The 13,020-nt window shown below is 26.6% G+C and overlaps 1 protein-coding gene across 4 annotated transcripts in view; it reads left to right on the plus strand.

Annotated features, from left to right (window-relative positions):
• Positions 1–13,020, plus strand: part of fl(2)d (Pre-mRNA-splicing regulator female-lethal(2)D) — a 32,136-nt gene that overhangs the window by 4,072 nt on the left and 15,044 nt on the right. For all 4 annotated transcript variants that reach the window (XM_087164182.1, XM_016055844.4, XM_087164180.1 and 1 more), the window contains 5 exons: positions 2,926–2,964; positions 4,706–4,761; positions 6,934–6,998; positions 7,087–7,211; positions 9,584–9,762. In XM_087164182.1, coding sequence (XP_087020308.1) covers positions 2,935–2,964; positions 4,706–4,761; positions 6,934–6,998; positions 7,087–7,211; positions 9,584–9,762 — 455 coding nt within the window. In that variant the 5' untranslated portion in view covers positions 2,926–2,934. The remainder of the gene's footprint in view (positions 1–2,925; positions 2,965–4,705; positions 4,762–6,933; positions 6,999–7,086; positions 7,212–9,583; positions 9,763–13,020) is intronic.

The following is a 13,020-nucleotide window of genomic DNA, read 5'->3' on the forward strand; positions in this document are numbered from 1 at the left end:
TAATAAAGACATTAAGAACTTTTTGTGCCAATACTGTGTAAGATGATATTTAAAGTTATGAAATTAATTTTAAAACTTTAAATATAGTCTCTTCTAATTGCATATTTAAGATTAGGCCTTTGAATGTAAGGCAAAATTAAGAAATTTTTTTATCAGCCATTCCAGTTGTTGTATTTTTAATGGTGAACACGTTTTATGAACTGAAAAATCTTAACTATCAAAGAAACAAATGATGTTAAAATAAAAACTTTTTTTTAAATTTTGGTAAATACTACCAGGTTCATTTCTAAAATTAGGATAATTTTCCCTGATCTTTGTAAGTAATTTTATATAAAATATGAGCCTTGTGGCAACATTGTCTCAGAAAATTACAGATTTCTTGCAGACAGATTTTTTATTTGGGAAGCAAAAATGTTCGATTTTTTTCATCAGAATTTTGGTAAGACTTTTTTTCCTGCAAAACTTTTTCAAGAAATGACTTTTTTGAATATCAGAAATGGAAGAAACGTTCCTGTTTTTTTTTTTTTTTTTTTTAAATTTTTTATGTTCCTTTGAAAATAAAAAAATTTTTCACAATGGCTGATTAATATTATAAAAAGTAATTTCCTAATCAATAAAATTTTAAAAAAAGTTAACTATACAAATATTTTTTAGAACAAGAAAATATCACCAATAATATCAGAATCTGTGTTTTTATATATGTATATTTAAAAAAAAATTGCATACTGTTCTATTCTATACATTAAGACTTTTTTTAATTTTTTTTTTTTGTTAACAGTAAACTTTTCTGATACTTGAAATTAATAATATATATATTTATGCCTCTATTCAAAATGTCCTTCAGAAAGGTATTAATACTAGAGAGAATTGTTGCAGAGAGCTCGAAAATATTCTGCCACCTGGGTTATAAGCATTGTATTTTTAACTAATAAAATTTAGGTTTGAGTTTTTAAACAAATAATGCTGTCTGCAATTTTCTGTTATAAGTAAGGATAAAATGTAATTTGTAATAAAATAAATCTGAAATAATTATAATAATAATGATGGAATTAGATTTCTTTTAAATATTTTCCGTCGTAAACTAACGAAGTAATATGAAATTAAATTGAACAAAAATGAGCTTATCTGTTAAGAGAAGAAATGTTTGAATCAGATGCAAATTAAAAAATGAAATGTTTAACTACTTATAGTGGCCAGATTATTGCATACTTATTAGTAATCATAATTGTACAATAAGTTATCACTAGATATTTAAATTCTTTAGAATAAAGGATATTTTGTATTAAAATCAGTCATGAAAAAACTTTTTCTGAGTAAATTTTTTTTTATATGGATTCTTCGCCTTCAAAACTTTTGAAGGTAGTTGGAAATGATCTTTTTTTTGTCTAATATATTTGGGAAAAAAATTCACTCCATTTTTTATGTAGATTACTTTGTCATGAAATTTGTTTGCATTATTTTCTGTCTAATTTAGATTTAGTAATCTATAATGCTGTTATATGCTTCAAATTCCTGTAAATGTTCATTATCTATTAATCTCCTAGCAATCCAAATGAATGTTCTTAAAAGCTACGTAAAATTATAAGTGAAAACTGCTTATATGACCTACTGGTAAAACTTTATTGAAAATAAAATTAATAAGAGTATAATTCAATTTTGACATTTTTTCTTGGTCAATTATTATTTATCATAAACTATTTTTCTTTTATTAAATTAATGATTCTAAAATTGAGGAGATAATGGATTTTAATTTCATTTAATAAACAATCATTAAAATCCTTCAATATAATTATATTTTTCTGAAATATTGAAGGGAAAAATATTTTTTTAAGTATTTTAATACCTAAAAAGATTAAATTTTTAAAATTAAATTCGATTTTCATTTATGTACTTAAAAAAATTTCTTAAGAACTCTTTTTAAAATTATGTAATAATCAGTGTAATTATTTATAAGAAATAAATTTGTTCGTGAACGATAAAATTTGACATAGGAGCATAACATTGAGTAATAACTTGTAGTTAAAAAAAAATTCATGCATTTTTAAACACGTAAAAATTTATGTTTGCTTTAAGAAATGTTTAAATATCACAACCAACATTATAATTGCTTTAGATATTCAATTACTAATCTTTGTGAAAAATGCTGATGAAGCATTTTTCAAAATATACCAGTGACCTTATTGAAAAATTCTTTTACCATACCTAGTATGATTATATAAATATAACTTTAAAACATTTTACATTGGATATCTATTCACGTATTCAACTTAGCTGAAACAGTTTTAAATTTTAAAAAAAATAGAAAATTGCTTTGAATTGCTAGTGAAACAAACTACAGTTACTTTACAAAAGTAGCTGTAGTTTTGTAGATTTTTTAAAGCTAAAAAAACTTACAAATTTGATGTACTGTTTTTATTTTACGTAAACTAATGTTTAAAAATAATTTATGTTTGTAATATGTATGTTTTACTGGTTATAGATTTATTATGTGTCTACAACATTTTCCTTACTAAACTTAACCTGAAATTTCGCCAATTTTTTATGCAATTGTTTTAATAACCAAATCACAAATATTTTTTTTTCTATTCACCATCCAAAGGCTAACACCATTTGATAAATTTATTCATAGTGAGTAATGTTAAAATGGAGCTTTTTTTGCCTCTTGTGTCATTAAACACATTTCTTTCAGTTCTTTTTTCCAGTACAGAACATTACATCTCTCAATCTGATCCATGGTTTCATGACTTATTTTTAGACAAAAATTTTCCAATATTGTGTGATGTTTCAAAATTGTTTTATGGCGGTTTTATCTAAGCAAGTTAACAATTATATATAACCCAAAACTGGCTGTAGACATATAACAAATCAGTTGTCCATGCAGTATTGAAATTGTTGAAAACTTTAAAAGTTTCATTTGTTTTTCAGGATTTTATAATGGCGGCAAAAAAGCAGACTATAACAAGAGTAAGTATTACTTATGTAAATATTTCTGTGCCTACTTAGTAAAATCAATTTGAAATTGAAAAGCTACAATATTCGAGAGACGCAAACAGCAGTTTTAGAAATTTGTTTAAGGACTTGCTAACTCTTAAATAGTTTTAAACAGTTATGAAATGTTATGTTCATAACTGTTACATTAACAAGTTATGTTCCTTTTTAGCAAAATAGTTTCTCGCTCATTTTTGTTTGTATTTTTACATAATGAGTTGATTGGTATTTCCCAACAGTTTGTTCTTTTCCTACTCTCTTGCCTGTAGAAAGTAATAAATTAAATGAGGATTTAAAAAAAATCATAGTTTTTTTTAAATAAAAAAAATCATATTTTTTATTGTTTGAAACAGTTTTTTAGATTTAAATTATATTTTCTTTATATTAAATGATAAGAAACTTTCTAAGAATATTTTAATTTTTGTGAGGCATAATTCATGCAAATTAATAAATATATAAAAAAATAAATTTTAATGTTTTTATAAATGCTTAATACGAATGTAATATTTGAGTATAATTTTGAATATTGAATAAAATCTTTGAAATAAAATATCGTTTGAATATATTTATATTGAAACTATTTACATATCACATTTTAAAACTATTTCACATCACATTTTAACTATTTGGTAAATTGAATTATAGTTCAAGTTATGATAATCTGTTCAAATTTATCAGTTTTCTATTTATTACAAGTTTAAGACACTTATATTCAGGGAAAAAGATACATAATGAAATAAGTTAAATTATACTACTAAAAAGTATATTTTTTACCACCAAAAAGATTTTTTTTTCTGAAAACAGCTCAAATATGCTTTTGTAATATTGAGTAAAAGTAATGAAGACTTCAAAGCTGAAACCATCAAACACGTTTGAAAATAGTATAATATTTCTAAATATTGAATACAGGTGTTGGAAAAAAATTATGGAACATTTCTATACAACTAATTTTTTCATGTTTCTCAAGAAATACTCAGAGAATTATTTTAAAACTTTAGAAATATTTAGGTCATGCATATCAATAAAATATAAAGCTTTGAGAGATTCATAGGACCGGCAATAAATTACGAACAAAAAATAGTGACTTTGATCATCCTATGCCAACAAATACAACAGTAACCTTATGACTTGTATTAATTGCTCTGATTATCATATGCAATAGCTGTATAAAAGTTCCTAAATGTCCTAGTAAATATTCATAGAAATAGTCATTTTTATAAAAACTAATTTTTTTCTTTACATGTTCTTACTGTAACTGCAGAAATATATGATAAAGTTAAACAAAATGTAATTAATATTTAGTGTTTTAATTAATTACAGAAATATCATTTTAAAATTTGCAAAAAATTTGTTACAAATTGCATAAGATTTTAAAGATATTTAAGACATTTAAAGATATAGACATGTGCAAAAAGCATTAAAATTTTCAACAAACAAGGCATTAACAAAAACATTATAAGTTTATATGTCCTAATAGTTGTTGTGAAAGTAGTGCAATATAAAATAAGTCACAAAATGAATCAGTTTTTTTTAATATCAACTTTAGTTTTTGTTCTCTCATAACTTATTTTAAAAAATAATAGTAACTGGCTTTTAATTTCAGTTATTGTAAGTGGTTTCATAAAATATGTCTCGTAATTTTTTTTAAACATCTGTTTTCAACTTGTATAATTGGAGTTATATTTAATAATTTATTAATCTTTATTTAATTTTAAAGGTCCGCATTGCACGTGAAGAGCTTGAAAAAATGACTAGAGAAGATCTCCAAAAATGGTATACAGTTCTCCATATTTTAATGGCTTTCTGCTTAGCATTGATTCCCAGGAATTTTTTTTTTTTTTGTACTTATTTCTTATATTTAAAATTGAAATAACAAAACATTACTTAACTTATAAGTATGAGCCTCATATGAATAATAATTTCTTGAAAGAATTCTTTTTTGATTTCTTCTTGTTCTTTTCTTAAGTCTACTCTGCTATTCAGAATTCATTTATATCATTTTATTTCTTTATTACAATATTTTCATTTCTCATTACATTTATGCTTTTATTTATTTGTGAAGATTAAAAGTTTTACCAAAATTTTGTGGAATTGCATTTGGATTACTTAGCTAGCTGAGAAATCTTTTATTATTATATTATAAACATTCAGTCATACAATGGTAATAATTAATTAATTAATTAATTTTTTTATAAAAATATTGCCTGAAACCAAAACAAATACAAATAAAATTAATAATTAAGACTGCAAAGAAGTATTAACAGGGTGCGTAGCGTTTGTAAAAAGTACTTAAAGGTGCTTTTGGGGGGATTTTGTTTTTAAAAGCTTTTAAATGTGCTTTTTTCAGCTGGTGTTTTTAAAAAGTGCTTTTTTCCACAAATAATTTATTATTACTTATTAAACTTATTAAATATTACTTATAACTTATTAAATGTTTTTCTTTTTAATTTATTTTAATTTTATTCTTCTTAATTTTATTTTACTTCTAACACTTTTTTGACGTAGGGGGTAAGGGTACTTTTGTTCTGAGTTCAGGGTCAAGTTGAATTCACTCGGTGATGTGGGAAAGTACTGATTGTTTTGATTTACGTCCGTTTCTTTTTGGGTTTTTTTTAACGCTAAAACTGTTTATAAAAAGTTTTTGTTTTTCAATAATATCATTGATTTAATATGAATTTTTTGAGTGCTTGAAAATTTTTTAACCTTCCGTTAGTCGCGCACTTGTTTCCGACGCGGTTAATCGCCTTGCACCTATGAGGTGTTTCTGATTTTTTGAAAGCCAAATGAAATTTAGTCTAGTTTAAATAGTTAATTGTTACCAATTGAAGACTCTTTAGAGAGATAAATATCAAAAAACTTATTTGGCGAAGTACCGAAGATAAATTTTTCTTGCTCCCGCGTCGGATCTCTTCATCCATCACAAGATGTTCAACCAATTGACGCAAGAAGGTTCTAGCGGTTTTTTACTCCGTAACCATTTTCTGTGTATATAACTTGACCATTTATACCTGCTACGTTGAGTAGGACAGAAAATGAGATAAAATATATATATTTAATTCATAAAAATATTATATCCATAATACTTGCGTCAATGGTCGCGCTGCACCAGAGGGGTGATTTGAGCTGTACCAACTCTCCATCGACATGTTCTAAGGTCGGTTTTACACGGACATTTGAGTAATCCAAAGTTAGGAACATAACATTAGGCTCGACCCCCAGAAAAATCTATTGACGGCAAAGGAGGTGGAAGTGCAGTAGGGATGCACCTGTGAGGTGCGCGCGACTAACGGAAGGTTAAAAAGTGCTTATTTTTGATTCAAAGATTTGGCTACGCACCCTGATTAAACATCAATAGTTTTGCGCTTTTATTTTATAAATGATGAAAAACATTAAACATGTTTCTAGACTAATCAAAGTTTTGTGGATAATGTGGTACATGGAGTTGTATTTGGGAACTGTATTTTTTGCAATGACCTACTTGAAAATCAAATTATGTACCACAGTTTAATTAACCAATTTTTTTATTGTTACAAATTACTATTAGATCTTTGTGTCAATTTTAAAGAAGTGATAGGAAAATGTATTCACTAAGAAATCCTTGTAAAATTATAAAGCAAATCTTAAAGTGATTTCGATATGAGCAAATAGAAGAGAATAATTTATGTTATTTTAAGTGAAATATTTCAGATCTTAAACTAATTTATATTGTGTCTAGAAACAATAGTGATTGAAAAGCAATCATTTGAGTTGATGTGCCAATAGCAAACAGAGGAGTGCTACTTAAGTCTAAACATATATTTATGAATTAGTTCACTTTTAGGCAGTAACTTTAACCTAAACATACATCAATAAGCAGTTTGATTTACTGCTGAATATTGAATTTGTTTGATTAAAATTTATTTTCTTTTTTAAAAATTGAAAATTTTTTTTTATATATATTTGAAGCTGGAACCTACAGGATCAGTATGTTGATCTTCTTGAAACAAAGTTGAGCAGTAATAGTGAACATAGTAAGTTTTTTTTAATTGATTATTTTTTATTTTTTTAATATTTTGCCTTACCCATTGATTTAAAAAAAGATTTTTTTTTAATATTCAGCTGAATTAATGAGCTTGAGAGAATCTGAAGAAAAATTAAAACAACAACAATTAGATGCAAGTCGAAGAGAAAATATCCTTGTAATGAGACTGACTACAAAAGAGCATGAAATGCAAGAATTCGCTGTAAGTAGAATTTTACTTTTTTTCTTTCGGTTTTAAGAAAATGAGTTAAATAAGTAATTACCTATGAAGAATTACGAATGTGGTGGAATAATTGTTTCTTACTTCTTTTGAGTCAAATTTCTTTTTGACATACATGCCTCTGTTTAATAGACCATAGATGCCTCATGTGATATACATGCCTCTGTTGTTTAAGGGTAAAATCAATTGTCAATCAAAGTTCATTCCAAACCTTTAAAAGAGCAGGGAAGGCATGTTTCATAAATTGTGTGGCTCTTAAAATAACCATTATAAATTCCCTAGATAAATTCCTATTTTCTATATATATTGATTTTAAACTAAATGAAAGTCTTTAACTTTAATAATGTTATATTGAAAACATCAGATTATGGATTTACAAAATTATGTTGATTCTGTCAAAAGAAATATATATAATTCTAAAAACTGCTGAAAAGTAACATGAGCTTTCGTTGGAATTGTACTAATCAAGCTTGTCAAAAGATTATCCTTAAATTGGAAATAAGCGTGTCTTTTATAACTTTGTGTTTAAAATATTGTAATTAGGAAAGGTAAGTGAAAATGGCTGATTCAGAATTTAAAAAGCCATGTGTAAAGGACTGAAAAATAATAACTTCCTAAGTAGCTACACCTTCTGAAATTATGATGGAAACGTCACGAGTTGAATTTGCCAAAGAGTGATGACACAAAATCAAAATTTTCACAGCACTTTTAAAATATCTGAGCTAGAAAAACTATTTGAAAGGAGACGAAGAAACATAAATGACTTCTGAAAAAAATATAAAATAATGTGAAATCACAATGGAGTTGCCACAAATTGAATCCGTCAAAAGTGATTGCTTGAATTTAAAATTCGCATGTAGTAACAATGTATTAAATATGTCAGGTATTGTATTAAATTGAAAAACCATAGGAAAGCAACTGAAAAACAATCCAAGAAACGAGTGAATATTTACGAAAAAAAACTAAATGAAAAATAGTGATTGCTGAAGCAATGCTTTTCATTAAAAAAAATTTCCATAATAACTTCCATTTTTTCCTAAAAATATTTTTTTCACAAAAGTCTTGCCAAAAAAAATAAAACCCGAATCGACCCCTGCATTAAAAATAATATTCGAATTTGAAAAACTATGTGGAAGTGTCCAAAAATATCAAAAAAACATATAGATTTACTGGAAAGTTGGCATAAAGGGATGTTTTAATGATATAAATTGAGGTGCGTAATCAGTTTGAAAGAGCATGTAGGGCAGAAATTTTTCATCGAAGAAGCAAATGAGGTAACATGCCCTGCAGGTTCCTCCCAGTATGAACCCTGATTGTAGTTTCATGTAGACAGTTACTTTATAATTGTGCATGAAAAAAAATTTTCTCTTCTTATTAACATGATGTATACAGAAAAATATAAATATTATGGATTAATGTCTGATAACATGAAACTAAAGCTCACAAGAAAATTTTATTAGGACTGTTAGACAAAAATACAGGGTGACCCAAACTGACTGCAACAAACATTTTTTAACATAAGTTTGTTAAGCAAAAGAAATTCAACAGCATAACAATGACAAATATAAGCATTTTTCAAGTAGTGTTATTTAGTGGTAATTTGCAGCATAAAATGCTTATTGAATTGTTCATTAACGGGCAACAGGTTCTCAAATAACATTCACTTCCATTTCTCTAGCAAAGATTGCTTGATGCATTAGATACATTTAAAATAGACCCTGCCTTCCAAAGTCCATTGTGCATTTACAAAACAATGCTAAATTGACATCAGTGTATTCTATTGTTATGAGGAAATCAAGAAATGAACTTAGTAACACTTTTGCCTTGTGCACCTGAACTGAGTCTTTTTGAATCATTCAATTGTACCAGTACATAAAAGAGTAGAGAATTTGTAAAGATCACTGTTTCCAGAAAATTAAATACTTTCAAAATAAATTTTCAGTTTTAGATTAGTTTCTATCTCCCATAGGATTACACTTTCATAAAAGTTTATTTCGGGTATAAATTTCATTAAAGTTTACCTTTACCAGAAAATGTAAATTATTTTCTTTAAATAACTTAAAAGTTATTACTTAAAAGGAAGTTCTAGAAAAAGATAAGCAATCTAACCTGAACGCAATTATCACCCTGAGTGAACACTCTTGGCGGATATTAAAATTAAAAATTTATCACAAAAAATTAGTGAAATTTTTAAAATAGGAAATTTATGTATAAAATTAATTACATAGAATTAGCCATTGTCTTAATCTTCTATTTACCTCAATTTCAAGCATGTAGCATATTTAATTTTTCATTTCATGAATGCATTTATTCTTCATGTTATGTTTTCACTGATAAATTATTAACTTCCCTAGGGACAAATTCAAGAACTGAAGCAAGCACAAATTCCTACCATTGCTCAACTTCGATCTGCTCTATTGGATCCAGCTGTGAACTTATTATTTGAGCGAATGAGAAAAGAAATGGACTCCCTTAAAGCTCGTTTGGAAGAAACACAGAATGAACTCAGCGCATGGAAATTCACTCCTGACAGGTGCGACACAGAAAAGTCTTCCATCGAATATTATAATTGCTTGGCACTGAACTTAATGCATTTGATAAAACTTGTAAGAACCGTAACTTTAAATGATTTTACTCTTTCGGTGCCTCCTGGTCGATCGTGATGTCAAAACTATTGACAATACCGACTTCCCAAGTTTACAGGGTGGAGAGGCTTTATAAATATTTTGCCTGATGGAAATATAAGTGTGCAATATGTAACTTCAGTACTTATTTTATTCATGTTTTAAGTGAAGAATCTAGTCATTTTTTTAGGACAACTCTTTAGTCATCAAACATTAGATATACAATTTCTGATTTCTTCAAAAACTTCCAAGAAACTTAACTAATTTTTTTCTGCAAAACTATTCCATGGGAAACATTGACAAAAATTTAGAATGTATGTTTGCACTTAAAATATATTTTGATGACTTTTACTTTAAATTTTTGCAGTATAACTGCAAAGTCTGAAGTCTTTATTAATTACTGTATTTTTAAAAACGCTCTTGATCTGTCAAACGCTGAAAATCATTATTTATGGGTGAGAAATTTCAAAGAATTGGCCTTTTTGATTTTTCAAATGTGATGTGATAGAAATTGATTGTTAACTGCATTGAGACAATTTTCTAAGTGTTGTCTGGAATGCATTAACTTTTTACTCTCAATTCTATGGCTTATAACAGAACAGAAGTTGAAAGCTGGGTATTTAGGGATTTTGAAAGGACAGAAGTAAAGTTGATGCTTTGTGACTCTAATTGATTTATTTATTTAGTGACTATTAAAACTTTTTATCAGGTAAGTTTTAGTTGACTATTCCTGAAATTATGTCCAAATCTTTCCGTCAGAGTATATTGTCGTGAAAGGTCTGTTATTTGATGCTAAAAATTTTTAATTTGTTAATCTTATTTAAAGTTATTTGTTAATATATTTTTGTGTTAATATTCTTCTTCTATTAATTAAAAACATTTATATATATATTTTGCAGTTGTTTTTTTAAAGAAAAGACAAAATCTATGAACTGAATCTATTAGTAAAAATTATTTCATTTCATGCTGTTACAAATTATTTCAGTAATATTATTATTAAATAAATACGGGTTATTAGGTCTGCAGGTTGCGAGCAATTCAAAAGTTTTTAATAATTCAGTCCAAGTGACTGCATTAATTTATAGTTTCAAAAAATAGTTTGAACTTCAAGATTTTTTCTATCAGATTGCTGCGAGTTTTCCAGTTACTTTATTTAACGGTGATTTTATTCTTTGGTGGATTAAGAAAAGACCTATGTTGAATTGCATCCTTAAATTGAGTGCCAAGTACAATTTTTAAATTCAAATGTAAGGTTAATCACACATGGAAAAAAAATTTCCTATTTAGATTTAAAAAAAAAAAATGTATTTAGAAAGAATGCCTGCGTGAAATAAATGAACATTTTGGACATTATCTGTATGACTATTGCTGAATTTTTATAAATGAATTTTAAGAAAAGATATTAAAAATTAAAACATCTATTATATGAAAAGAAATTTTGCTTTGATTCACTAATAAGAATCTCCATAATTTTCACAACTTGAAGTTCATGAAAGTTAATGCTCTCATTACAACATTCCACCAGCTATCGTGTTTAGATTCTCCACGTGCTCTTTTGCTATTACTGCATTGTGCAAACTTTGGCCTCTAAGCGGCATGTTATCAGGGATGAGATTTTTCCGCTTTTTAGCGGATTTCCACCTTTTTCACCTTTGTCTCGAATTTCAGCCTTTTTATCAAAAACTTAGATTCTCTAAAAGTTGGAAGTTTTTTTACTAAAAATATTCAGCTTTTTCTGCAAATTCAGCCGTTGAAATAAAATAATAATATTTATTTCCGATTTGATATATATATAGATATAATGTATCGAAGGATATATAGAAAATTGCCAACCCTTCCACATATCTACTTATTTTAGCTTTTACGAGCAGAACATAAGATTTTCCTCATTTTTACCTGACCGCTAAATAGCTCGTATTTTCGTATTTACCTGGTTTAAAAGTTGCACATTGCAATTCCTATTCTCTCGATTTCAATATTATTCATTGCAATTCTTATTTACGAAATTTAAAAATCCAATACCGCGATTTGTATACAGGCATTTTTAAAATTCTATGTAACGATTCGTATTCACACGAGTTTATCCATTGTCGTGATTCATTTTTGCCATTGTAATGTCCAACATCTATTTTCATATTTACATGTGATTTAAAAATTAGGCCTTGATTTCGTATTCGCGCCAATTAGAAAATATGCATCGTAATTCGTATTTATGCAATCTGAAAGTTACGCATCATGATTTGTATTTTCCATTTTTGAAATCCAATATCGAGTTTCATTCACGTAATTTATATTCACGCAATTTTAAATTCCTTTATCGCGATTCTTGTAAAAAGTAAGTTTTTTTCTTGAATTAGTTACTATAAATGTGGCAGTTTTTCTGTCGACGATTATTGCTATATATAGGCATTACAATATCAGCGAAACTGGATGAGAATATGTTACTGATATTTTTGCTATAGATCACGTAAGATTTACTTTCGCGAAAATTCAGTTTTTTTGCCTTTTGGTCAATCTCATCCCTGATGTTATGTGAGAGTACACAATCTCTCTATTGTATTTTGATTATAATACATAGATTGTGATTTGAAGTGATTCCTACTAATATAAAAACATCATATTAATAACTTTAATGTTTTTGAAGGAAAGATTTTTTTTCTCTCTGCAACAGAATGCTAAAAAAAAATTTTTTTTAATTAGAACTGCACAAGCATAATTTTTTTACTCGAAATCCAGGGCTTTAGAAAAAACAGGTTTTTTTATTAATAAAACATCTTAAAAACTTCAAATCTTATTTTAAATCTTTACCTTCTTAATTTAAATATATTTCATTGTAGTTCTAAGACACACAAAACATAATTATAGCTGAATAATTCACAATCTTTAATTTTGGTGTATAAAAAAACATAGCAACACTTACTATAAATTATTTTTAATACTTGTACATACCCTCCAACTTATGAGGATTTTGAAAATAATTCTTTCTAGTGGTAGCGAACCAAAGTAGAAATTTTTAAAGCAAATGGATCTCTCATAAAACTTTTATCAGAACTTAAGAATCTAGCCATATGGCCTGCATTTTTATAAGAATAGTGGACAAGTTACGCTAAAAAAATTTTTTTTTTTTTAAATATTAAGACATTAATTTTGCTACCGTCTGAAAAGAA

This window comes from Parasteatoda tepidariorum, chromosome 5 (genome assembly GCF_982258835.1).
Source record: "Parasteatoda tepidariorum strain Cologne lab strain chromosome 5, Ptep-v5.0, whole genome shotgun sequence".
NCBI classification, from domain to species: Eukaryota; Metazoa; Arthropoda; class Arachnida; order Araneae; family Theridiidae; genus Parasteatoda; species Parasteatoda tepidariorum.